This window comes from Eublepharis macularius, chromosome 19 (genome assembly GCF_028583425.1).
Source record: "Eublepharis macularius isolate TG4126 chromosome 19, MPM_Emac_v1.0, whole genome shotgun sequence".
NCBI lineage: Eukaryota > Metazoa > Chordata > Lepidosauria > Squamata > Eublepharidae > Eublepharis > Eublepharis macularius.
The window spans coordinates 2,749,562-2,777,524 of record NC_072808.1 but is presented as its reverse complement, the minus strand read 5'-3'; the positions used below and the strand labels follow the sequence as shown (position 1 = coordinate 2,777,524).

General features: G+C 44.3%; 1 protein-coding gene across 1 annotated transcript; it reads right to left on the bottom strand.

The window, feature by feature from the left end:
* Nucleotides 1-485: 485 nt before the first annotated feature.
* Nucleotides 486-20,796, bottom strand: LOC129346181 (keratin, type II cytoskeletal 6A-like). The gene is made up of 9 exons (XM_055003489.1): nucleotides 20,114-20,796; nucleotides 18,026-18,240; nucleotides 16,136-16,196; nucleotides 14,436-14,531; nucleotides 11,413-11,577; nucleotides 10,931-11,056; nucleotides 8,504-8,724; nucleotides 4,297-4,331; nucleotides 486-1,878 (listed from the first exon to the last, which is right to left on the bottom strand). The coding sequence occupies exons 1-9, from the start codon at nucleotides 20,684-20,686 to the stop codon at nucleotides 1,553-1,555; spliced, it is 1,818 nt and encodes a 605-aa protein (XP_054859464.1). The 5' UTR covers nucleotides 20,687-20,796; the 3' UTR covers nucleotides 486-1,552.
* Between the last annotated feature and the right edge of the window lie 7,167 nt (nucleotides 20,797-27,963).

Genomic DNA, 27,963 nt, shown 5'->3' with positions numbered 1-27,963 from the left:
ATCCTAAAGGCGGGAACTTTCCCTATAACTAACCCTTCCAAACCTTTACACGTCACTTCTGCCAATACCCTTGTCTTTGTATGCTGATACTGATGGATCTCTAATACTCTTTATTCTCTTTATTATTACAGCACTTAGCCAGTACGTTAACCATAAAATTTAAGTGCACATTTTACAACCATTTGAAACATGAAGCATATAAGTATATACAATTTAAAAACATAATTTCCTAATATTTATCAAAATTTGTAAAAACCAGGAAGTCAGCATAGTTCTAAGCAAGCAACCGAAATGGAGGATCTCTAATAAAGTAACTTTAACTCATACATTGGAGTGTGTGCAGTGGAGTACTATGGGGATCTGCCAGAACCTGATATGGTGTGTGTGTATGCAAAACTTTAGCTGTGTGTTCTATTAATTTGACTTTATTCCCCTGCACCTTACACTCTGATTTACAAGGGAAGAAAACACTCAAAGGACACAAATATCACAATGCAGTTTATTAGCAAAAAAAGAGCATGAAGATATGCAGAATTGTGAACATAAAGCAAAGGCAAAGCCAGTGCGATTTTATTTACAAGACACAATGGTGGGCATTTATAAAACAGGCAAAATATATGTGGGTACCAAGTCATGGCTTCTTTGTGCTTCATCCAGCTAGTACCGTTTTGCAGAAAGGGTCAACCAAGAAGAGAAACATATACTCCACTTGAGACCTGCAAAAGTTAAGCTTACCTACAGATCTCTCTGTTAGAGCGAATGTTGCGATATTTCTTGAGTCCAACTCTATTGCACTTCCGGACACCAAAAAGATCAAAAGAGAACCATTAAAATGTTTGGAGCACTTAATTCTAAGCTGAAGCCCTTGGTGATGCTTTGACTGTACTTACACCTCACGATATCAGAAGTGGTTTATGCTCAACCAAAGAAATTAAATCAGATTCTCAACCATCCTTGTTTGGGATACCCGATGCCATTTATAACAAAATTCTCTCCATGATAAAACGGTGCTTTAATTATCAGTGTCATCTTGGTCAGTGGAGAGGTGGGGTGGCGAGGGGTGCATTGCACATGACACATAGAAATGTTCCACAAGATCAGCCATCCACAAAAGTGCAGTTGGAGTAATGCAATTTCAGCTGGAGAAGGTTAGACCTTAAAGTCTGCAGTGATGAGGTTGAACCCTCCCGAGGTCCGTGGAATTTATGGCAGAAGGGCTCAATCCAGCCTAAATGAAGCATTTTTAAGTGTCATTATATGCAATACGAGAGGGATGAGCATGTGCTGACCTCTGTCTCACTGAATTTAACAGAAGTATAATGTACTTTGAGTTGGATGGGTTGTCCTCCATGTTTGCAAAATGGCAGGGGTGGCCTAGGTGTTTGCTCAGCTGGTCTTGTGATCAGGGAGGGGACCGTTTTGGGGTCGGACCATTTCTCGTGAGGGTTGGAAGGGCGACTGGCTTTGAAGGCTGGCTGTTGCTGCTGGCAAGTAGAACAAAACAGGAGCTTTCCTAGAAAAGGCCGGACTTGGTTCCTTTTTTAAACACTTTTTATCTAACTACTTTCCTGCTCGATGATGAGGTTGTGGAGACATATTTCGCACTGGAGCTGCCTCCCCCTCCAGCGCTCAATCCTCCTCCATAGCTTCGCGAACTTCCAGAACTGTAACTGCTTCCACCACCAACAGCCATCCCACTGCTGACACCAAGACCACCTCCACCTCCACCTCCCATTCCAAGACCATAACCGCCTCCGCCACCTCCGCCACTACCCAGGCCAAGGCCTCCGCTGCCCATGCTCATTCGTCCTCCGCCGCCGCCGCCGCCACCAAGGCCGTAGCCGCTTCCGCCTACAGTGGAAGAGCTGCTGACCACGGCTGCAAGAAAAGCAACATCATTACTGAAATAGCCTCCAGCCAAACATCCAACTTACTGCCACAACTTCTTTTAAAAATAAGGTGAGTTTCTTTGGAGAACCTAAGAAGAGTCTTGTTCGATCAAACCAAGATCCCATCTAGTTTAGCATCTTTATGGTCCTAATGTCTCCTTAGGAGGTTTTTGCTTTCTTTTTTTAAAAAATGCCTGTTGTCCTTCAAATTCTGTTTTCACTAGTCTTGACCCCAACAAGCTGTGATTAGAGTTGTCTTTGAGCCTGGAGAAAAATGTCATTTCCAGGACGTTTTTTCAGCGGGAACACGGTGGAACGGAGTTCCGGAACCTCTTGAAAATGGTCACATGGCTGGTGGCCCCACCCCCTGATCTCCAGACAGAGGGGAGTTGAGATGTGACCAGCCATGTGACCATTTTCGCCGAGGGCAACCCACTGAGTTCCACCACCTCTTTTCCCAGAAAAAAAAACCTGGTCATGTCCCTTTAAGAGAAGCTTAATGGCACGTTATTTACCACGTGATTGGGACTGCAGGCTATTGTAATGTTTATTGCATGTATCAACTTGCTTCTATTGCAGTCTTTTGCTTTTGTAATCCACTTCCTGCAGTACACCTTACATTGGACAGTTTTCTGTTTCTATTGTTTTCTAATTCTGTAATCATACTTCTATTGCATTGCTTATTGAATATCTTGCGCAGTCTGATTTCTCTGTATACCATACTGAATGTCTTGTTGCTGTTTTCTATATTTTGTAAGTCTTAATGGGAATGGACGGTTATAAACAAAGTTAATTAGTTAGTTAGGGCCAAGCTACAAGTGACGAATGACACTTGAACGGCAAGTGTATTTCTCCCTGTTCACTTGCCCTCCACTCAATCCACTTGCCGTTCAAGTGTCATTCGTCACTTGTAGCTTGGCCCTTAGTTAACCTTCATTCCATGAAAAACTGCCCATTTCCCTAAATGCCCTATTAAAGGGACAAGACATTTTTCCCCCAAGGCCTGTTAGCAAACCTAGCTGTAGCGCTGTCCCTTCCTCTCACCCTCTTCCTCCATTTTCCATTTCTTTATTTACAGTCATTTCACCAATCATATAACATGGTTACACTAAAAAGAAAATGAATGGTTATCTCATTATCAGAAGTAACTGACTTCCTTAACTGAAGCAAACTGATCTCCATATCAGAAGCTACTGTTTGCATCTACTCCTCCCTCCCCTCTCCACCTATATATCTGACCAGTTTCTTCTTGCCCTCCATGCATCTGACAAAGAGAACTGTGATTCTCGAAAGCTTATGCTACAATAAAGTTGGTTAGTCTTAAAGGGGCTACTGGACTCTTTTCAATTTTGCTACTACAGACTAACACGGCTAACTCCTCTGGATCTAAAATCTAGTTACAGTACTATATAATTTCTGAGACCTGTATATCGCCAAGCAATGTGAAGTGTGCATAGGAATAAGATTGCACCTTAAGTATCCTAAAGACTTGACCCCACCCTGCTCTATCTTGCCTTCTCTTTCAACCTCCTTTAACTAAAACTACCCTCTTTGCAGGCTGGGCTTTCTAGGCAATTTCAACATATTTGCTGAATAAGCCAGAGCTGTAGTCAAATTTTCTGTGTTTTTGGATAGCACATCTCCCTCCATGAGCATCATACAGGATAAACTCAAAGTCCCCCCCCCCCCCCATTTTCTGAGCCACTGTTCTAAGGCACACAATATAGGTGATCTTCATAAGTTAATGGCAGAGCAAACGCTTCGCACACAGAAGGTCCCAGTTTGAGTCCTGGGCATCTCCAGTTAAAGGAGATCAGGTAGTTGCTGCTGGGAAAGATCTTTCTGTGTCTGAGATCCTGGAAAGCAACTGCTGATCGGAGCGGGCAATCCTGAGATAGATGGGCCCCCCCAACCACCTTCGGGGTTGGGGGGGGTTTCTCCCCACCATTGCACTTGGTTAATTTATTTAATTTATTGTTTTGTATATTGATTTTAGTATTGTTGTTTACTTGTTTTTATTGATTTTAAATTGTTCACCGCCCAGAGCCCCTGGGGATGGGCGGTATATAAATTGAAACATAAATATAAATAAAACAAAAATTGTCTGTCTTGGGAGAAGGCAGTTTTGCGGTTTTTTAAAAAATATATATCTGAAATTGTCAGCTCTCTCTTAGCCCTTCTCATTGCAATGTTCAGAAGAGCCCGTGGACAATAAAAACGTGTTCGCTCCACTCCATCGCGCCTCCGAGCCAGAAGTGCAGTGAAATGGTTAAGGAGGGGAACAGAATTCCCTACAAAAATATGTGATTATTCTGAGTAGGAGAAAGCTCCTACTCAGAGGTAAAGCTTTATAGGAAAGGCACATCATTGCTAGTCATAGTCAAGAGGTATCGCTTGAAATACTTACATATGCTCACAGGAGCAGTGAGTTCCCCAGACATCCTGGAAAACAGAGAAGAAATGTTGCCAGTAAGTCACCAAACCATTCACAAAGGTTGAGGACAAACTTATTAGGTTTCCTTACTGTTACACAGAGCAAGGGCGATGGCCATTAGATCCCATGCCATGAGATCTTTGGGAGGGAAGGCCAGCATGGCATAGCCTGATCTAGTCAGATCTTGGAAGCTAAGCAGGGTTGGATGGGCAGCCACCAAGGAAGACTGCAGAGGGAGGCAGTGGCAAACCACCTCTGCTTCTCATTTGCCCTGAAAGCCCTTTGTTTGGGGCTTTTGTAACTTGTTCGTAACTTGATTGCTCATACACATAAGATCTTGTGCTGGCAATTAAAGCGCCACAACCAGACATTTAGGCATTGTTATTACATAAACAACTCTTTTGAAAATGTTCTGGGCAGCCAAATGGCCGCTCAGTGCTAAATTCACAACCTTTATGGGCTTCCGCAAGCTCTAAGACTTTCAGCTTTTGAAAGAAGCCTTGCTCTTCTTCCTTGAAGTATAAATATTAGCGGGCAGTAAGAGTTCTATCTAGATCACAGAAAGGTTCCCCTGCAGATCAACCTGCTGTTGAAGGCAGAAGAGCAGCTGGGCTGCTATTCTTCCGGCCAGCAATGCTGTCCTTCTCAAGGGAACTGTTAACTATTTCACCTGCTTCAAAACTCACTTCACTTCACACCAGCGAATCCAAAGTGCAATTTTTGCAGAGGCTTGTACTCCTTGCTCTTACCAGCCATTCAAACCATATTAATATGTGACTATGGTTGTTTCCACACACGTTGAATAATGCAATTTCAATGCACTTTAGCAATCCTTTCACACATGAAAACTTTGTTCCAAATGATCACTGAAGAGCACTGAAAGTGCGTTATCCAACATGTGCAGAAGCAGCCTCTGGGCCAAGCTACACATGACGAATGACACTTGAACGGCAAGTGGATTGAGTGGAGGGCAACTGAACAGGGAGAAATACACTTGCCGTTCAAGTGTCATTCATCATGTGTAGCTTGGCCCCTAGTTTATCTTTCTAAAAAAGTTTCACGGGCTGACTCTCACATTCCAAGCTACTCCTAAAAGAAAAATAAACAGGCTGGGCTCGTTTGTTTCTGGCCACTTGGCAATCTTACTTGAAATATGAATTTCAAATGTGTGAATTATGCCCAGCGATGCATAATGGATCATCATGACTGGAGAGCGGCTTTCACTTCAGAATACACTTTATAATGCATCTGTGGAAGTCACTGCTACAGGAGGCTTTAAAAAAAAAGACACATCCATGCAGGATAGATCTATTGATGGCTATTAGCCATGAAGGATCAATGGAAACTCTATTTCATACACAGAATACCTAGAAATACATGTTGATAGGAGAATGGCAACAGGAGGGGATGCTATCACCTTTGTAGACCTTCAGAGCCAGTATGGTGTAGGGGTTAGAGTTTCAGACTAGGACCAGGTAGACTCAGGTTCAAATCCCTTCTCTGCCATGGAATATTGCTCGCTGACCCTGGGCCTAACCTAACCTACCTCCTAGGGTTGTAGTAGGGATAAAATAAAAGCAGAATGATGTTGCGAGCTGAATTGGGGGAAAGCAGGATAGAAATACCTAAATAAGTAAATGCTATATGGTTGGCCATTGTGAGAAACGGGATTCTTGACTACATGGACCATTAGTCCAGTCCATCAAGACTGTTCTTATGGGTGCAAGTATCACTGGGTGAAAAAAAGTTTTACAGAGTAAACAGTCCTTGAAAAACATGAGACTGCAGAATACGACTGCTTAAGGTAAAGGTAATCCCCTGTGCAAGCACCGAGTCGTTATTGACCCATTTGGGGCGGGGGGGACATCGCATCACGATGTTTTCTTGGCAGACTTTTTGTTACAGGGTGGTTTGCCATTGCCTTCCCCAGTCCTCTACACTTTACCCCCAGGAAACTGGGTACTCATTTTCCCGACCTCAGAAGGATGGAAGGCTGAGTCAGCCTTGAGCCGGCTACCTGAACCCGGCTTCCGCCAGGATCGAACTCAGGTCGGGAGCAGAGCTTGGACTCCTCCTCCCCTGCCAAAGGAGCCTTTTGATGTATTGACTGAGAGGGAGAGAAGAGGCTTGAGCTTGCTGAAAATCGCAGGAAGGGGCATGACTTTTGAGGGATGTGTGTCCCCATAAACCAAGCCTGATACAGTTTGCCCCATTTTCTTTTCCCAGATGTTGTATTTCGAGTTGTGATCCCTGCCTCTGGGGATTCTGCAATCACCGCCACAGGCTGAGAAGGACTGGTTTCTGTGGTTGCTTCTCAGTTGCAGCCTTAATCGCTTCCCACAAGCCTGGGGTGGAGGGTGCACAAGAATTAGACCAGTGGAGCCAGTGTTTCAGTTCCGAGATAACCAGCATTACGTGATGGTTGTCACTGGGTAGTTCAGCCCAGAACCTCAAGGAAAACATTTTCTACCAACTGACTGTTTTGTAATGAGGGTGGCGTCACCACCACCACCCATCTTTCTCTCCTTGTCCCAGTTGCAAAACCCATTGTCCGGATCTGGTTTGCACATCAGATGCAGCCAGCACTGCCATGGTGCAATCGTCTAAGAGCTCCCCCAAGAGGTGAGTGTGCTACTCTGCATGCAGGACATATTTGGCTCCTTTGATTCCCAGCGAGCTGGAATCTTTGAGGGCTGGGGTCAGCCTAGGGCTAATTAATAAAACATTACTAGAGATCAATGTTTGTTTATTTACTTCATTTATACCCTACCTTCCCCCCCCCCCCACCAATGGGGACCCAAAGTAGTTAACATTCTACTGCTGTAGCACAGTGGTTAAGTGGTTGGGTTGTGAATCAGCACTCTACTGGTTCGAATCCCACGACTGCCATGAGCTCAGTATGTGGCCTTGGGTAAGCCACTCTCAGCCCCAGCTCCCCAGCTGCATTGTGGGGATAATAATAACACTAACTTGTTCACCGCTCTGTGTGAGGCACTAATCTGTCTAGAAGAACAGTATATAAGCGCATTTGTTGTTATTGTTGTTGTTGTTGTTATCATTATATCCTCACTATAAGGAGATGGTTGTGACTTGATGGCACATACATATAACATACCCAGAGATACAGCAGAAAGAGAGAGAGAAAGAACCAAGAAACAGAGAACCTAATTTCAGCCAACTCTGTGTTCCAGAATGAGTCCCAAGGGTACCTGAGATAATCCTGTTTTTTGAAAAAATGCCTAGTATGGAGTCCTTTCTCCCTCAACACTGAATAACCACAACCATCTCCTTTGTATTTGGGATTTAGAGTAAGGAATTACTGCAACAGAATTTTGTTCCTAGCTCTGTTAAAGTCAATGGCATTATTATTACCATTCACCAAACCTGAAATGTAAGAATATTGTATTAGATGCTAAACAGAACAATTACAATTTGGTATTGACTACTAAATGTGGAGTGAGTGATCGGCATGTGAAATATGCATACCTATTACTTGCCTTTACACTCCACCCTGTATAAGTTTCTCAGTGATTCTGAATGTAAATAAAATATATGTGCAGATATCAGTGTGTGTGCGCACATACAATATTCCTTCTAATGTACAACATGCACATTTCCAAAATATGCACATAGATATTAACTACTCTAAATATAAATGTATCCATTAAATGTGAGACATTTCTGCCTCATGAGATATAGATAATATGATCATTGTGTATAAATATGCACAAGAAGCAATGCAATAAAAGTCCCCCATCTTCACCAGAATATTTCTCCTGCATAGTCCTAAATTAATCAGATTTCCCTGCATTTTCGGAATGCACAAACTAGCTCCTGGAACCCACTCCTATCCATAGGCTGAGCAGCCATGAGAACACGGAACGTTCATGAATACTCTATTCCGGAGAGGGAGGGTGAACACTGCCTTGGGGACCAAACATGGGCGGAACAGCTGCATAGAAATGTTTTAAATAGATCAGTGTCTATAATGCGAACATGTGTATTTTCCTGAGAGAACCAACTAACCAAATCTTTTGCTGAAGTTTTTTTTAAAAAATGATGTATAGATCTACTTGCATATTGAGATATCGATAATGAGCTTAGCCGTATTACTTCACTCAAATGCATACAGCATGAAACGCAATAAAACTTTCTCCGGATGCTCCTTGGTAGCACTCACCTGCATTCTTCGCCTTCAAGCAGAGTCCTGTAGGTAGCAATTTCAACATCCAGGGCCAATTTGAGATTCAGCAACTCTTGATAGTCTCGCAGGAGACGGGCCAGCTCATCTTTGGCACATTGAAGGGCATTCTGCAGATCAGCCAGTTTCACCCTGGCATCTTTCAGGGCCACCTCCCCTCGCTGCTCAGCATCTGCAATAGCTGTTTGGAGATTGGTGATCTATGGCAGGAGAAGAAAAGGTTCGAGAAAAACCCTCGGTATGAGCAATTATGAAACGCATGAGTGTTCGTTTTGCATATGCTATATATATATATTGGTTTTTTCCAAGCATCCAAGAACCAGCTGTTTTGCAGAGAATAGCATCATCATGTTTATTTCAAAGGATGTCCATTGTCACGTGACTGGGTTGTCCTATAAAGGGCTCACATCACACTATGTTCATATCACATTGGAAAGCACTGAATTATATATTTTCTGCTCCGTCCCAAACAGCTCAGTGAGTCAGAGAAGCAACAACAACACCCATAAGGAAGACAATAAAACTTTGGTCAAATTCGTTGACATTCCACCCCCCTTAATGCTGGTGGTGGCAGCAGGGGTGGGGGGAGATAGCATCGTGCAGGAGGTTGGGCTACATGATCTTTGGGGGTACCCTCCAGCTCTATATTTCTATGCCTTAGTGACTGAAAAGTTTAGTAATTGAAAAATGTAGCAATTGAAAAGAGACTGCAAAGTTTAGTCGTTGTGTTTGTTTCAAACGAAGATTAGTCTGTGCAGCAGGAACGAGTTTAAGAACTCAGGGCAGCTGTTCTTGTCACACTGTTACTTGGTAGTTAAACAGTGTCATTAACAGGGTATCCTTGCTGGGTCACTGGGACATTAGTGGAGAATGTGGGAGGGATGGTCTTTGATAGTGCAATCCTAAGCACAGGTATGCCCTACATGAACCCATTGACTTCAATGAGATGACAAGGGTTCAGTCTGTATAGGACTGTACTTTAACGTACATTAGGCAGAAACGCTAAATGCTCAAGAAATTGTCAGCTGTTATGTGGCTAATGGTATCAGTAAACTACACAGGTCTAAGATCCAGAGGAGTTAGCCATGTTAGTCTGTAGTTGCAAAATAGTGAAGAGTCCAGTAGCACCTTATGCATCTGATGAAGAGAGCTGTAGTTCTCGAAAGCTTATATCACAATAAAGTTGGTTAGTCTTAAGGTGCTACTGGACTCTTTATTATTACACAGATCTCAAACATTCCCGATATGGAGTTCCAATGAATATCTCCTTTTGTGCATTTCTTTTCCTATTAATTACAATAATTATGAAAATGGGGTGTTTCATAATGAGCATAATTAATATGAAAAAAACATGTTCCCCATCACCAATGGAAAAAAACGGCTTTGGTTTTCTTTTGCTTGGTTCAGGTTCCTCTTGTTACTGCAGTCTTCCTCTAATGGTTTCATTTTTATATGGCAGGCGGCATTTTCCTAATAAGGGCATAAAGAGAGCACAGAGTTCCTGAGTGGGCGGGGCAATGAGGCTCTGAGCTTTCTTGATTGACTGCAACTGTAGCCAGTAGCTTTACAGACATGTGTGAGGTTTTCCAGGCCTGAAGAAAATGGGGTGGGACTTCCCCCTCTCCTCTCCTTTCAATGCTTGCACTGCTGTGTCAAATTTCCCCTTGCAGTCTGTCCTCCTTTGCTTACCTTCTGCTCTCCAAGCCCAGTCCAAGCAAATCTAACTCCTCCAGCTGCTGCCTCCCTGGCTGCCCAGGTGCCTCACCCTCTCTGTTCCGGCAAATGCTCTTGCCGTGAAAATCTGGCTCTTCCTCCAGCTACTGTTCTTCAGGCTAAGCGCTATAACAGTGCTATCTGTGTAGTGTTCTGAACCTTTCCTGTCAACTCTCCCATAGATTTTAATGTTAACACCGAGCCTTTCAGTGCCTCAAAAGCTTTGCTCTATTTGTCTGGAATTTGGTAATGTGGGATTTAGAGTTGCCAGCCTTCAGCAGGGCCTGGAGAGCTGGAATAACGACTGATTTCCAGACCACAGAGATCAGTTCTCCCTGGAGAAAACAGCTGCTTTGGAGGGTGGACTCTTTGACATTATATCCCACTGAAGTCCCTCCCCAATTTAAGCCCACCCTCCCCAGGCTCCACCCCCAAAATCACCAATTGGAAGCCCTAGAAGGTTCTCTTGGGGAATTCTACAATTTCCCTAAGTTTTGTCCAATCTGGATGGAAAACCATAAAGTGGAGGGTGGGGGTTCCATTGCAACCAATGGTCACATGGTCGGTGGCCCCACCCCCTGCTCTCCAGACAGAGGGGAGTTGAGATTGCCCTCCTCGCTGCCACTATAGAAATATGCAGACACAAATGTGCAAAAAACGTTGTTGCTTTTATGGAGAATTATCTCTCCCTACCTGCTTCTTCGTTTGTTCAATTTCTGCTTTCAGCCTCTGGATTATCCGATTCAGCTCTGCAATCTCATTCCTGGTATTCTTCAAGTCATCACCATGAGAACTGGCCGTGTACTGAAGTTCCTGAAACTAATGATGACGTTTATTAGGAGCAGAGTTATGTCAAAGGTTTTTGGGGGGGGGATCCCTCAAACCTGGAGGAGAGAGGCATGCAGGCAGAGAATATTCTCACATTGATCAAGTGGAGTGCAAGTGAATGGCAAGTAAACAGGGAGGAATACCCGTGAGTCTGTTCACTTGCCATTCAAGTGTAATTTGTCACTTGTAGCTTGGCTCGCAGTGGTTTTGTAGAACTGAATATCGAATGAGAAGACCGTAAGTCTTACTTGCTTCATGCTTCCTTATCAGCTAAAAGAAAACAAGGCCCCAGGCATGAGCTAGCCTCCTACTTCATACAGCAACAAGAAGGTGACATGGTGCCTTACCTTGCCTTGGTACCAAGCTTCGGCCTCGGCCCGACTCCGGTTCGCAATGTCTTCATACTGAGCTTTCACTTCAGCGATGATGCTGTTGAGGTTCAGGTCTCTGTTGTTGTCCATTTGGAGGACGACGCTGGTGTCGCTGATCTGCCCTTGGATGTGAGCCAGTTCCTGTAGGAGGAGATGAAAGCCGCCTGTTGTGTTGACTTCAAACTACAGTCAGCATTTGTTTCTGTGCCTTTACCATCCATTGCTGCTGATGGCTTGAACTGTGAAAGCCTCCATTTACAGGGTAACTGGGAATACATGACCAGCTCACCGCCAGAGGTGTAGCAGAATTCCAGAAATTGTGGAAATTCAGTGGGATTCACAAGGCCAGGGCATAAAAAGCTTCTGCACATGGGCAGGAATAATCATCTCCTACATTGGCCTTAATGCCATCAACCCAAACCAAATAGGCAGTACTTCTATGCTTTCAGGGTAAGGCTTAGTATTTGTTCAAGGATCAGTTTTGGAGCCTGCTAAAACAGTTCTGGGCTCTGAAATGGAATCCACAACATGTTCCAGAAGTTGGGCAGATTCCAGATGAAAAGCCAGATGCCTATCAGAAGTGATTCTAGAATTACTTCCTACCACACCAACCTAATCTATACTGACTACATGGTAGCAGCTTCAAAGTTTAGAATGCCTTCATATAAAAGCCAAATCATGAAATGTAGATCCAAAATAGTCCCCACTAGAGATCGGCATGATCCAGGAAAATTCTGAACCGTGCAGTTCGTGGTTCGTCGTGTTTCACGAACCATGAACCATGAACTTTCACAAACTTTCCCCAGTTCGTGAACCAGTTCGTTTGGTTTGTGAAAACGCTACTTCTGGGACAGCAGAAGGTCTACAGGGAGCCCATCCCCCCTGTAGCCTAGGAAACATTGATCGGCACCAGGCCGTCTGCAGTGATGAACCGAAATACGAACCAAACGAATCAGCCTAAAGTTCATGGCTCTGACAAACTGCCAGTTTGTGAACCATGAACTGGCCCAGTTTGTGCCAAACTTTGGTTCATATTTCGGTTCATGCCCACCTCAAGTCCCCACTTTAAGATTACACTGCAGTCCAACATTTCTGCTTTGCCTTGCAAATAAAACACAATTTAATAATTCATTCACCCTGATCCAGACTGAAATAGTGCTGGAATGTACATAAGGAACTCGTGCATGTGTATGACTTTAAAATCATGTGTGTAAATATTTATATATATTTTCCTGTGAATCACGCTTTTCTGTAAAGCAAGGAATGCACATATGATTTTAACATCATACATAGTTAAACTACAGTTACTTTGTGAAACGAGGATTCAGCTACCAAATCCTGGTTTTCCTTGACAAACGCTGGTTTTGGTTAGCTTTGCTATTGCCATTTCCCCCACAGAGACCCAGCAGTTATCTCTGCCTGCACTTCAGTAAGGGCAGCACAGGGAAATATGCCAGGATGAAGACAGAATGTCTGCACTCGTACAACACACAAAATCATAATTAAGACTAACCGTGGTTAATAAACCAGCTTCAAGTCAGGAGGTTTTGCATGCTATCTGAACTGAGCCATAGAGTACTTTACTCATCACTGAATTGTGTCTGCAGGCCCCAAGTGATTCATTTTCAGTTCTGCATATTTTTATTTTTTATTTTTTATGTCATTTATAGTCCACCTTTCTCACTGAGACTCAAGGCAGATTACACAGTGTGAGATTAGTACAGTCAATTTATTTATTTATTTATTTAATGTCATTTATATTCCACCTTTCTCACTGAGACTCAAGGCGGATTACACAGTATAAGATTAGTACAATCAGTATCCAGTTCATTTCCATACAGTGTCAAGGACATTTCCATAAACAGTGCTGTAGGGAAATAAACACAAGTTTACAAAGACAGAGCATTAGTAAGAATCCAATACAGAGTTGAAGAAACACTGAAACAGAACATAACAATTCTAGGGCTGACATTAGACCACATGAAGCACAGGTAGCTCATAGGAACACATATTTAAGACAACAGGTAGTACATAAGGCAACATAGTGTTGAAGTCTCTGGTCCCTAACTCGAACCATGAACCATGAACTTTCACGAACTTTTCCCAGTTCGTGAATGGTCCCTAACTCATTAGCAGAGCATCTGAGAGCCCATCCCTATCATACAAAAGCCTTTTTGTATTATAGAGAGAAACGAAAGAGCAGCAGTATGATTTACCCCCCTGACAGGCTGTGAAATACTACATTTGAGAATCTGAAATATTATTAGAGAATCTGAACAGCCTTCCACAGTGCCAGTCACACTTGCTCCTTGTTCATAAATATGAGTAATCCCCGTAATACAAGAGCTAGTCCGTTTCTCTCTCTCATCCTAACCTACCTCACAGGGGTTTTGTTGTGAGGATAAAATGGAGGAGGATGGTGTTGTATGCCACTTTGGGTCTTAGACTGTTTCCACACGCTCTTAAAGGGACGGCCCACTCACTGAACGCTGGCAGCTTTTCTCATTCACTCCACACGCCTCCAATTTCAAAGCGGTAGCTGGCTGTTTGGCTTCCGTTTTTTCAGCACCTTTTCGGGGGTACAGGAAACTGCAGGAAATTGCATTCTCAGAAAAGCTGCCGAAGAAACAGAAGCCAAAACAGCCTGCTATCGCTTTGAAATCGGAGGCGTGTGGAGTGAATGAGAAAAGCTGCCAGTGTTCGGTGAGTGGGCCGTCCCTTTAAGGACGTGTGGAAACAGCCTGTATGTGAGAAACTTAAATCTTATTGCCCCTTATTGGGGAGAAAAGTGTGGTAATAAGTATCTAAATATCTAACTAATATTATTCAAATTCCAGTCCGTACCCTGGACATGATTCTTCTTTCTGTTGATTGTTATCATGGATCAAGTTCCTTCACAGAATACTACAAGCGTCTTGGGACCTAGAAGTCGTTTGGGTAAGAGTTTTTGCAACAAAAAAAAAAAATTTAAAAATAGAATGTCGACGTTAAGCACTTACCGCCTCAAAGAGAGCTCTCAGGAAGTTTAACTCATCTGTCAGGCTATCTGACTTTGCTTGCAGCTCTACTTTGTTCATGAAGGAACCATCTACGTCCTGAAATCATGGAATGAATTTGTACTCTGTTAAAACATTTCAGCAGCAGCAGCTGAGAACATAAGGAGAATCCGTCTGTATCAGACTTACCATGCAATCCTAAGGAGAGTTACTCCAGTCTAAGCCAATTGATTTCATTGGGCTTAGACTGGAGTACCTTTGCTTAGGATCGCACTGCAAGAGATCATTGAACCCAGTATCGTGTTTTCAGTGGGTGGCAGCCAGATGCTTCTTGGCATTGACAAACAAAAGGAGATCGGCCATCCTCTACTGTTATTCCCCAGGATTTATTCATCGGAGTATGCCTCCTCTGTACATGGAGGTTCTTATTAGCTCTCATGCAGTTCCTGAGCACTTCATATGCAGGGCTTTTTTTCAGCAGGAACGTGGTAGAACGGAGTTCCGGCATCTCTTGAAAATGGTCACATGGCTGGTGGCCCCACCCCCTGATCTCCAGACAGAGGGGAGTTTAGATTGCCTTCTGCGCCACTGGGCAGCGAGGAGGGCAATCTCAACTCCCCTCTGTCTGGAGAGCAGGGGGTGGGGCCACCAGCCATGTGACCATTTTCGCCAAGGGCAATTTAAACTTTAAAAAACTCCCCCCTTGTTCCAGCTGAACCAAAGTGACGTCATTGTGTGGTCCTGGGAGACAGCTAACTGTTCAAAGCAGCATTTGGCCTTGACCATAGGAGAGGACTGGTGAGTCAGTCACCTGGAGAACAGTCAGTTGACCTGGAATTTGAATCCCATTTCCTGTTCTAATACACCCCTTAAGAGTTCGATCAAAAAGTTGTTTCCCCCTGAAAATGGTCATGTAAAAATAAAAATCTCTTTTTTACTCAAGCACGAGTCCAGTGCTGCTGAAGTAAAAGTGACTATTCTTCTACAAAACAACTCCAAAGAGAGAATCCAACAGGAAACTGCTGAAGCAGCATTCATCGAGAAGTTCAGTGCTCTCTCTTTGCCAGGGCTCAGCAAGGACCAGTCATTTCTCACTTATGTGCTAATATCCTACCTCTTAAGGATGTTAATTAATAATTAGTATAGCTACACGACTGTACTTTTACCCAGCACTAGACCTATTTTATGGCAATCCTGCATTATCTGTACCCTGACCTGGATAGCCCAGGTGAACCTGATCTTGTCAGATCTCAGAAGCTAAGCAGGGTCACCTTTGGTTAGTAATTGGATGGGAGACCTCCAACAAAGACCAGGAGGCAATTGCAAACCACCTGTTAGTCTCTTACCATGAAGTCACCATAAGTCATCTATGACTTGAGGTCTCTCTCCACCACCACCACTTTGTCTGTAGAGAGTTGGGAGTAGTCTATACCCACTCTGAATGGATTGATTATTGTTTTTATTGAATGTTTTTTGGAACTGGCCTCCCTTTGTAACACTCCCCCCCAGCACACACCTTTTTGTTGTCTGCAGCTTTGAATATAAATGCATCTGCCTAACAATTGGACACTGCATGCAGGTGATGAAGTGAGCTTATTCTGGAATAAATTTTGTTAGTCTTTAAGGTGCCACTGGACTCCCATTTAATTTGGCTACACTACCCAAGCATCTTTCACGTAGTGGGAAAAAGAATAGACTGTTACCTTCTTGATGCCAACAAAATCATTTTCAGCTGCTGTACGCCTGTTGATTTCATCCTCGTATCTGTTCGTGGTAGAAATGTTAGTGGATTTTAAATCTTTTCTCAGAAAACAAGTAAGTTTAAGCATCAAAAGAAGGGCAAGAAATGGTGCTTCAACATCCTCACCTACGATGTTATAATCTCATCTATATTGTGTTTATGTTTACTAATATGTCGAGTCTTTATCCAGTCAACTGGCATCTACACAGCAAGCTGTTACCAATTTTAGATAGACATCTTTTGGTAGTCAACTTTGTTCTCATAAAACTCACAAGGGACAGGAGTATATTTATAGAACAATAACATTTGTACAGAAACTCCCATCTCTGAGATGAAGTTTCACTCTGGTCTCAAAGCCATCCAACTAGGCTGCTGCAAATGTCCTGCGGCCTTCCTAAAGTGATCTGAAACCATTGTTGAAATGAAATCTCTAACCAGAGGAGATGAAATGAAAAGAAAGGCTTAGATCTTTCAACACTCGAGTAGAAACATAAATGGACTGAACACAGTTCCACTTGTGTGCTATTCTCTGCAACTGTTGGCACTTTCCTTCCTGCATCTTACAGTGCCTAGAAATTGCTTGTGCAAATGGAAAAAAAATAGCTATGTGCAAGGGGCTAGCGCAAAGCTTGCAGAAGGTCCCTAGCACATGTGGACCTCTTCTGGTGGATCCAAGCCAAAGAGCTGAGAAGCTCGGTAAAGCAGACCACATTTCATGTCAATAGAACTACTGTGCATGGGTGTAGCCTGTGGCTGAGATCATAGTTTATGGCAATCCAATAACATCGGTATGAAGCTTTGTAAAAGCCTGACTCAAGTTCGTAAGGATGCTACTCCTTGAGAGAAAGCTCAATTGCTCATTCTGAGTAGCACTACCTTCATTGTAAGAATACTGTAAGAAAAGTTTCTCTGGCGCATCTCAAACTTTTTTTTTTTAACGGGATGAGCAGTCACGTTATATACGATGTTAATTACGACTCTCAGATTTTATTGCTCTTCTTTGCAAGCCCGTGTGCATTTTTATAGCCCTCTAAATACTTGTTTTAAATGCCCTCACTTTAATGTGGAATAAAAATGTCTCCAGTCTCAACTGCACACTGGAGTCCATGCCAAAATAATCAAGATATTATTGCTAGATAACAAAGCCCCTAAGGCTGTACCTCCACCCCGTTCTCATTGCTGGATCTACCTATACAGCAATGAGACGGACTGTTCCACTTCAGATGGCAGGTAAGGCAGGAGAATGCCCAACATTTAGGAAAAAAGCTCAGCAGGAAAACAGATGGGCTAGATCTTTTCTCCGGGAAATGCTTATTTTCTACTTGAGATTGTGAGGAGCATTTTTTTTCCTAAGGGGAATATAATGGCATCCCTTTTTGCAACAGTCTGAGATAGACTACTGTCCGATACGCCTCCAGCATACCTGCCATGGGTTATGGATTTCTTGCTGCAGTGTGTAGTAGATCTCTGAGAACATGCAGAGGGAACCTGTTTTGCTGACTGGTTGCTAGCTGTTTATCTTGCAGGTGTTTTGGTTACCATTTCCTGGCCGGCCTGAGAATGTGGCCTTGAGGTTCCAGCTGAGACAGCACCAACCTCCTAAGAGAATGAGCAGAGCTCATCCTTTCCCTCCTCCCCTCTTCCCTGGCTCAGCGTACCAAAATCCTACTGGACTCTCTTTCCCACTGGGGGCATGGACTTTGTCCTATAATTAACCTTGCTTTGCTACTGTGAGTCACTTCAGCCAATGATCCTGTCTGACCATCTTGATACTGGTATTCTTCTTTAATAAAGTAACTTTAACTCATACACCTGAGTGATGCATTTCGTGCATCCTCCAGCACTCACTCACTTCTTTCTATAATCCTCCACAAGGTCCTGTATATTTCTCAGCTCTCCATCCAGCCTTCCCCGATCGTTGTTCAAGGTGTCCAGCTGCCTCCTGAGGTTGTTCAGGTAAGCCTCAAACAGGGGCTCAATGTTGATTTTGGTGGCCGCGCTGCCATGTTGCTGCAGGAGATTCCACTTGGTCTCCAGAACCTTGTTCTGCTGCTCCAGAAACCGTACCTGAAATCCATCAAGAGACACTCGGTAGCCTCAAAAGCGCATTGGAACCGGACTGCATGAAGGTCAGTGCAAACAACCTCAAAGCAACACATCTGCGTTTGGTCCCTATTTGCAGTAGCCTTGCACCCTGATGCTGGCAAACAACACACTAAGACAACCATACATCAACAATAGCTAACATCGACACATGAAAATAAGCCAGGGGTGACTCAATGGCCTGGGGAAGCACCGCTCAGATTTCAGTGCAGGTATGGTTCTGCAACAATGGCAGAACCATACCTTACCCCCTGTAACCACCACCTGGTGTAGTACAGTGGTGAGAGCAACTGTAGTCACCCTGTAGATCACAGAGAGTCACCTTCACAATTCCCATCAACCAAAAAGAACCACATCTCCTTCCCATCCCAGGCATGAGGCCTGCACCTCATGGAGGCTTGCAGCTTAGGCATTCCTTTGGCAGTTTCAAGGTGGGAAACACAGTGGAGGAAGACTTTGCCTGCTTTCCTGAGACATGCATTAGTTGCCACATTGGGAAACAGTGATTAGAAGAGCCACAGGTGGCTCTCAAGCCACTGAGGGCCGAGCTACAAGTGACGAATGACACTAGAACTGCAAGTGGATTGAGTGGAGCGCAAGTGGAGGGCAAGTGAACAGGGAGGAATACGCTTGCCGTTCTAGTATTATTCATCACTTGTAGTTTGGCCCTGAGTTAATCTTTTAGTCTGTGCTTCTCATGCCATCACCGAAAACCCTTTGGAAGCATCTTTGCAATATGAAAATACTTGCAATCATCAGTCCTCACTGAAACACACTGGATAATTTGATTGTGTGAATCTATTCTGTCCTGATCTCTCTCTCTCTCTCTCTCTCTCTCTCTCTCTCTCTCTCTCTTATGCTTTTTAAGGTCATTTTGAAACATGGCTTAAGAAGTGTACAGCAAGCTCTCCATCACTTAGCATTACACAAATTATGAGCAAGGCTTTGACAACCATAGCAAAGTTCAATTGGCTTCTTTTTTGGGAAGTATTGGTCCAGTTTTGGCACAAAGTTGCTTGCCAGCACACCAGTAAAAAAAATCTTGTGTGCTCTTCTGCCAGTTTTACAAAATGAGGGCAACCGACAACCAGAAATAGACATTTAAATGGACATTTCAGACCCTTAGAAAACCTATATTCTGCAGCTGATATGTGTTATTCTCATGACAATCTGTTCTCATACTTGCACTGTTGGGAACTTTGTGCAGGTCAGGTTGCCAAATGACCATCAACAACAGCTAGGCATGTTTCTCTGCCTTTATGAACAGTCTAAGGTACAGAAATTATCAGTTAAAACTTTTTTCACAGCTCTCAAGAGAACAATTCTCCACCATGCGTATTGCACATGAAGCTGCTCCTAAAGGCACAACTGCAGTGGCTGGCTGAGAAGCTGGCAAGTTGGCAACCCTCAAACGTTGTATGTAATGCCACTTTTGCAAATATTCCACTGCATATACATTCCCTTCCCTGAAGGACGGGCAGTTTTCCCGTTAATCTAATGAGCCAGGGAGTTCACGGCTTGTAAGAGACAAGCAAGAACATAGGCCTGACTTTGTATCAGAGCCTGGCTTTCCTGCCACAAATCCCTACTATTTATGACGATCAGCCATGCCATTGGGATGCATGATCTAAATTTAAAACATCTCCAGACGGGAACACAAATTCCTTCGGATGTAACTGAGACTCAGGCTTTGAAATCTGCTCTTACCGTTCATAATGGGTCCTGCAATCTTATGCTCTGATTTGCAAGCCCTCGGGTGGTTTTTTTAGTTCCTTTCTCTCTTGTAGTCTACCACAAATGTTTTTGGACCCCAAGGACATAGATGCAATTGACTCACCTTGTCGATGAATGACGCAAACTTGTTGTTGAGGGTCTTGATTTGCTCCCTTTCTTGCACGCGCACTTTTTGGAGCTCTGGGTCAATCTCAAGATTGAGTGGCGACAGGAGGTTGGGGTTGACAGTGACTTGCTGGATGCCCCCAGGGGGAACCACGGGGCATATTCTTCCACCACCAACAAAGCTCCCCATTCCTATGCCACCACCGTATCCTCCAGCCCCATAGCCTCCTCCTCCTCCGTATCCTCCAGCTCCAAATCCTCCGGCTCCAATTCCCCCACCGCCATATCCCACCCCACCACCGAAACCACTTCCACCAAAGCCAACACTACCACCGTAGAAGCCTCCCCCACCGCCACCGCCAGCTCCAATGGAGATGCTCTTGGTACCTCCTAGGCTGTAGAGGCTTCGACTCCCAAATCCACCCCCTCCTACCCCTATACTTCCTCTCCCACCACGGGACAAAGAAAGAGAAGTAAAGCTTCCTTTCGTCCCACCAGGAATTCTGGAAGAGGCATAGCTGCTGGACATCCTGACTCCACTACCAGATCTAGAACTGAACTGCCTGCTCATCGTGTCTGATTTAAAGGATACAGAAGAAATTAGCAAAGAAGTAGACAGAGGGCAAGAGAGAGAGAGAGAGAGAGAGGACACCAGACCCCTCTCTGAGGTGGGAGTTTGGTCTCCCCTCTATTTATACATATATGTATGGAGAAGGGCTTGGCTGGAATTAGGTAATTAATTAAGACGAAGATCGTTATTGGGTTGGGTTAGATCTGGCAGCAACGAAATCCTTTTCAACGTCCTGAAGTGTTTCTTTGAAGTGCAGCAAAGACACAAAAATTGCTTGGCTTGCAGGCTTTAATGGCAGAAAAAATGTATACGCTAACAAGTTAATTTTCCCACCATCGACACCACACCTAAATGAAATATAATTAATGCATCTCAACAAAGGGTTTTTATTTTATTTTTTAAAAAAACTTTCACCTTAATTGAGGACGATCGTTCTTCAGAATCTAACTTCAAAGCTATGCTTCCCTCCCCATCAGTTTTTTTTTTTACTCTATCGTTGGCTTGAAATCTATCATTCCTCAAGGACAGCAATTAATCATGAAGGGGCCTTGAGGCAAATTTAGTTCATAGTTATATCTCTTCAAGCATCAACACTCTTTTTGGAATACAAAGAAGTACTTTTCTTAGCCCTTGGCTATTTGCATTACCCGCCTTAGGCAAAACAAACAAACCCTGATTTATTGTCGAAGGCTTTCATGGCCGGAGAACGATGGTTGTTGTGGATTTTCTGGGTTGTATAGCAGTGGTCTTGGCGTTGTAGTTCCTGATGTTTCACCAGCAGCTGTGACCCAAAGTCGTCTGCTGATACGGATCCCAGGTCTCCCAGTGGGGGCAAGGATCCAGAGGAGCTAGCCATGTTAGTCTCTAGTAGCAAAACAGTAAAGAGTCCAGTAGCACCTTTAAGACTAACCAACATTATTGTAGCATAAGCTTTCAGGAACCACAGCTCTCTTTGTCAGATGCATGGAGGGTATGAAGAAATTGGCCAGAGCCAGTTTCATGTAGTGGTTAAGAGCATGGGACTGTAATCTGGAGAGCCGGGTTTGATTCCCCACTCCTCCACTTGAAGCCAGCTGGGTGACCTTGGGTCAGTCACAGCTCTTCCAGAGCTCTCTCAGCCCCACCCACCTCACAGGGTGAATGTTGTTGTGGGGATAATAATAACATACTTTGTAAACCACTCTGAGTGGGTGTTAAGTCATCCTGAAGGGCAATATATAAATCAAATGTCATTATTATTGTTATTACAGATCAAACTGAAATTAGAGGGACCCGTGTAAAGATTGGCAACCTTAGATGAAGTTAGCAGACCCCCCTCCCCCCCCCAGCCTTTAAATGCAGCCCTTCTCTAGAAAAATATGAGGGGGTGTGTGCACACAGTTTCAAGGGCAAGGGCTTGCAAGATTATTCATTTTCTCAGAATTGCTACTTGAAACATTGTACACCATTTCTTAAACAAAGAATTGTATTTTGTACCCACTTGGTGTCAAATAACTTGCTAGGAAGTCATTTCTTCAGAATTGCTACTTGAATGGCTGATTTTGTTTAATAATTACAAGGAAGTATAAAATATGTAAAAACCCTATTTTCCCTACCCTATGCCTCCTCATACTCTTATTTATTTTCCTTCTGTAAAGGGGTCAGTTGTCCTACCTGATCTAAGATAGAATAATACTAATAGTTAGCATTTTTATAGCACTTTCGAAAGTTTCCAAAGCACATTGTACATACCAGTTTGGTGTAGTGGTTAATAGTGGTGGGACTCTAATCTGGAGAACCGGGTTTGATTCCCCACTCCTCCTCTTGAAGCCAGCTGGGCGACCTTGGGTCAGTCACAGCTTCTAGGAGCTTTCTCAGCCCCACCCACCTCACAGGGTGTTTTGTCATGGGGATAATAGTAACATACTTTGTAAACCGCTCTGAGTGGGTGTTGTTAAGTCATCCTGAAGGGCGGTATATAAATCGAAAGTTGTTGTTGTTATATAGGTGGCGAAGGGAGGGGGAGAGGGTGCAGGGAGTGGGGGTCATGTAAATGTAAATAAGTTCATGAAAGAGGTGGAATGCACAATCCAGGCTGGGTGTGACCCCCCCCTCCCCTCCATAGCTGAATCTGAATAGAATGCCTGAAGATAACCATTTATAGAATGATTCCACACACATTGGATAATGCACTTCCAGTCCTCTTTATAGATAATTTGGAACATGTGTGGAACAAAAAATCCACCTCAAACGATTGATAAAGTGCATTGAATGTGCATTATCCAACGTGTGTGGAATCAGCCACAGCCTCTATTCAATCCAAGTCTGACTGAGGGCCAAGCTACAAGTGACAAATGACACTTGAACGGCAAGTGGATTGAGTGGAGGGCAAGTGAACAGGGAGAAATACACTTGCCGTTCAAGTGTCATTCGTCACTTGTAGCTTGGCCCTGAGTCAATCCCCTGCTTCCACTCTCTGCACACACACACCCCGCCACTACTCACCTGGCCAGCAGGGGGGAAAGGTGCAGGAGCAGGCCTCCTCTGCATGGCCCCAGGGCAGTGTGACAACGTCACTTTCCAGAAGTGATGTCATCATTCAGGCGTGGGGGTGCACATGCAAGTAGGACTCCCAGGCTAGCACGAAGGTGAGTACAGAGTCCCCCTCCTCTTACCAGGAGGGTAAGGGGACTGGGCAACCCTATCTTCTGAGCACATGGAAGTGGTGGTAGTAGAAGTCGTAGTAATAACAACAACATTCAATTTATACACCTCCCTTCAGGACAACTAACACCCACTCAGAGCAGTTTACAAAGCGTGTTATTATTATCCTCATGACAATCATCCTGTGAGGCGGGTGGGGCTGAGAGAGCTCTGAGAGAGCTGCTGCTCTTAACAAGCAGGGGAACCAGCAGACTGCTGACTTGCAGTCCAACCACTTAACCACTATGCTACAGCATACAGCCATGAGGGGCAAGGGGCAAACTACATATATTGATGTAAGGGAGCTATTTTTTTAAATGTAATACAGTACTGCCTTGAAAGGCTGCAGTTTTGAGTGGAAGAGTGGTGGGCATAAGAATACATCACTTGTTCCCCATTATCCATTTTTTCTGGTCAAAATATCCTCTTCTAATTCACCCTCCCCCCGAACTGGGTTCCATAAGTGTATGTTTTTTAAAAGAAAAAGACGAGTAGCTGTGTTTGTATCAGTGGAAAAGAGCAAGAGTCCAGTAGCACCTATAAGACTAACAAAATTAGTGGTAGAGTAGGAGCTTTTCACTTTTTCAGGTCTGTGGCTCAAGAAAGGTCCTACTCTACCACTAATTTTGTTAGTCTTATAGGTGCTACTGGACTCTTCCTGTGTTTAAGAAGGTAGCGAGCCAGTTTGGTGTAGTAGATAAGAGCGCCGGACTCTAATCTGGAGAGCTAGGTTTGATTCCCCACTGGAGAACCAGGTTTGATTCCCCACTCCTCCACTTGAAGCCAGCTGGGTGACCTTGGGTGAGTCACAGCTCTCTCAGAGCTCTCTCAGCCCCACCCACCTCACAGGGTGCTTGTTATGGGGATAATAATGACGTACTGGGCATTAAGTTGTCCTGAAGGGCGGTGTGTAAATCAAATGTTGTTGTTGTTGTTGTTATAGACATACACTTGGAGTGCAATCCTAAGCAGAGTTACTCCAGTATAAACTCATTGATTTCATCAGGTCTACACAGGAGTAACTCTGTTTAGGATTGCACTGTGGGAACTCTAGGCTGGCAGAGCAGATAGCAGCATCGGGAGATAATTTTGAGGGGCCAGTAAAGCACTGCGGCAATGCCTTCCCCTCCATTGCTCCTCCACTCAAAACTGCATCCCCCTAAAGCTGCTTTTCATTTAACAAGCCCATTGGGGCTTCCTTACATAAGAGAAGCTCGCTGATTCCCCGGAGGGCTGGGTTGTCACCGGAGTGAAGGATGTAGTGGAGGCCGCGCCAGCCAGGATGGGGAGAAGCGCTCAGACCACTTCTGGTCCAGCCTCGCGGTCAGCGCCATTCCTCCCAGGAGCTTCGGCAGGAGCAGCACGTTTCCCTCCCACCCACTGCTTCAATGGACTGGAGGGGGGACTGTCAGAACTTTATCGGTTCAGCGGGTTTGTGGAATTGGGCTGGATCCCCAATAGGGTGAGTGGGCCAGGGGTCTGCTCACCCCAACAGAGCAGAAGGAGAAGACCGCCTGACATGTGCTGGCGGGGGATGACACTTGCTGTGTTGGGCCAGCACGGGACTGGCGGAAGATGCATCGGTTGGCAGGGTGGCCCTGCGATGCCAAAGGGGATCTGAGCCCAGATGCCGGGCCAATGCTACATCAAGCTGTAATCAATAAAGTGGTGGTCATTTTCTAACCCAAGACAGTTGTTGTGTGAGGGCGAAGCTACAAGTGACGAATGACACTTGAACAGCAAGTGTGTTTCTCCCTGTTCACTTGGACTCCACTCAATCCACTTGCCGTTCAAGTGTCATTCGTCATGTGTAGCTTGGCCCTCAATCCACTTGCCGTTCAAGTGTCATTTGTCACTTGTAGCTTGGCCCTGAGTCACTTGAGCCAGAATGCAGACTGACATAACACATAGGTGACAATGTGCCGTTTCCCCCTAAGAGCCTCAGGATTCCAAACACTTGTCTTCTGGACATACACAACACACCCCAGTCTCATGCACAAATGTCTTCTGACGCTGTGTGCTGGGTGCTTCTGTACTTTGCTTTCTAAGTAACAGGCAAATGTCCCAGTGCCAACTGATCTAAAGAATTGGCCCTGGACCCACACCTTGATAGAGAGATTTCAGGAAATTAATCTCTTCATTTGGGATGAATCCACCCTGGCCTGTAGCAACACTTTATTTAAGTAGGCAGCAATGCTGTAATCCCGCTCACAATCAGCCAGAAGCTGCCAAAAGTGGGCGATGGCATCTCACGCAGGTGGGTTTATCAAGAAACACCCCAGGGAATGCATTTCTAAGCTGTTCCAAACTGGCATTACTTCAAACTGTCATTTGCCTGAGGCAAATAGAAGCTTGTTTTTTAAAAAAAATCTAACGGGGAGGTGCCATACCTGTTGGGGTTCCCACCTGGCAGAACAGCCAGAAAAAACCTCCCATACTTCCGTCATTAAACAGAACATGTAAAACAGGCATTTTCATAAATGGATCAGGGATGTAGTAAAATGGGATTCTGTGCAAAAGGGTGCCTCTTTTTTAATCATAAGGTTTTGATTTAATTCCCTGTGACATTGTAAGGCAAGTTTCCCCCTTCCCTATTATACTGCACTGTTTTCTGGATGCTTTATACTGTCCATGCTTCGGCATTCTCCCATTGTGGAAATCAGTTTATTAGGTCATTGTTCTCCAGTTGCAAGATCCAGTTTGTGTGAGGCAGTCAGTCTACCGGTTTTCTTTAATTGTTCTTTAATTTGTGTGATCCAGTTTTATTGCGGGGAGGGAAGTTGGCATGGTGTAGCCCAATCTCATCAGATCTCGGAAGTGAAGCAGGGTCAGTACTTGGATGGGCGACCACCACCAAAGAAGTCTGCAGAGGAAGGCAACGGTAAACCACTTCTGCTTCTCACTTTCCTTGAAAGCCCCTCACTGGGTTGCTATAAGTCATTTGTGACTTAACAGCACATACACACAGTTTTATGGCATTGTTCATTATATGCATGAACTCTGGCTGTTTTCACACTGCTTACCGACCATGGAACATCGCACCAAGCTCCCAGAACGACAGCGTCTTCCTGGCGCGATTTTGCACAAGAATTGCGAAATCGTGCCACGAAGATGATGTCGTTCCAGGAGCTTGGTGCGATGTTCTGTGGCCGGTAAGCAGTGTGAAAATGGTCTCTGTCATCTACCTTGAGTCTCAATGAGAAATGCAGATTAAATATAAAGTAAATATAAAGTATTGATGGATGGATGGATGGATGGATGGATGGATGGATGGATGGATGGATGGATGGATGGATGGATGGATGGATGGATGGATGGATGGATGGATGGATGGATGGATGGATGGATGGATGGATGGATGGATGGATGACTTGATTCTCCTTTCGCTTCCAACCAGAACCTGATCACATCAATCATTCAATTCTATCTTTTAGTAGGTTTAGCCCTGGGTGGGTGAGGGCCAAGCTACGAGTGATGAATGACACTTAAACGGCAAGTGGATTGAGTGGAGGGCAAGTGAACAGGGAGAAATACACTTGCCATTCAAGTGTCATTCGTCACTTGTAGCTTGGCCGTGAGTGGCTCAAGAAATCAGCTTCCTTGCAGTTTTTGAAGACAGCTTTTGATGGCATGATTAAGGGATTGTGAGGAACAGGAACAAAGCTTATTTCTGAGAGTGAGAGAGAGAGGAAAGACATTTTGCCCCAGCACTAGAAATCCCCTTTTGGAAGTGGATGCCGTGTTTTATGAACACATAAAGCTGCCTTATGCTGAATCAAACTGGCAGTGGATCTCCAGGGTCTCAGACAGAAGTCTTTCATATCACCTACTGCTAGATACTTTGAGATGCCATTAATTTGGGGCCTCCTGCATGTCAAGCAGATACTCTACTATGAGCCACAGCCCCTCCCCAATATGAGGCGATGGTTCATCTCATTGTAAGTAGAGAAATGACCCTCTTTTTCTTTAATGTAAGAGTGAGGGCCAAGCTACACATGACAAATGACACTTGAATGGCAAGTGTATTTCTCCCTGTTCACTTGCCCTCCACTCAATCCACTTGCCGTTCAAGTGTCATTCGTCATGTGTAGCTTGGCCCTGAGACTGAGGAGAATAGGGTTTTTTAAATTATTTCAAAAGAGTAGTGCTCTACAGCAAGACTTCAATTTGGATCCTCTTGGAAGAGCGTAAGGACTTCCGAGGAAAAAGAGAAAACGGATAAATGGATTCCATTGGGCTGGTTCACACACAGCCTCAGCATGTTATAAACTGTATGTTGTGACAGCCACACTCACTATGTTTGCATGTGTCCAAATCCCTCCCATTCAATCTGCCCTGGAAAAAGGGGATAGAGGGAACAAGGGCATAAGCATATGGGTTTCATGCTCTGTGCTACGTTCAGTGAGAGAATGGCCAAACAGGTGTGAACCAGAGGTTTCTCTCTTTACTTGCTACACATAACACATGCCAGGGTGAACATGGAACGTGCCCTTTTCCAACGGAGTTTAGACAAAGAAACGCATGAGATGGTGAATAAGATAAGAGCATACAAGTGGTGAGGTTTCACAGTAATTTATAATTGGCTACAAATCCCA

Bases quoted from the DNA above. Each gene is read 5' to 3' on its own strand.
- LOC129346181 (XM_055003489.1), bottom strand. From the start codon at position 20,686: ATGAGCAGGCAGTTCAGTTCTAGATCTGGTAGTGGAGTCAGGATGTCC. The intron at 14,532-16,135 runs GTAACAGTCTAT...CCATGATTTCAG, and splicing joins ATTTTGTTGGCATCAAGAAG to GACGTAGATGGTTCCTTCAT. The intron at 11,578-14,435 runs GTAAGTGCTTAA...CTCCTCCTACAG, and splicing joins TGAGAGCTCTCTTTGAGGCG to GAACTGGCTCACATCCAAGG.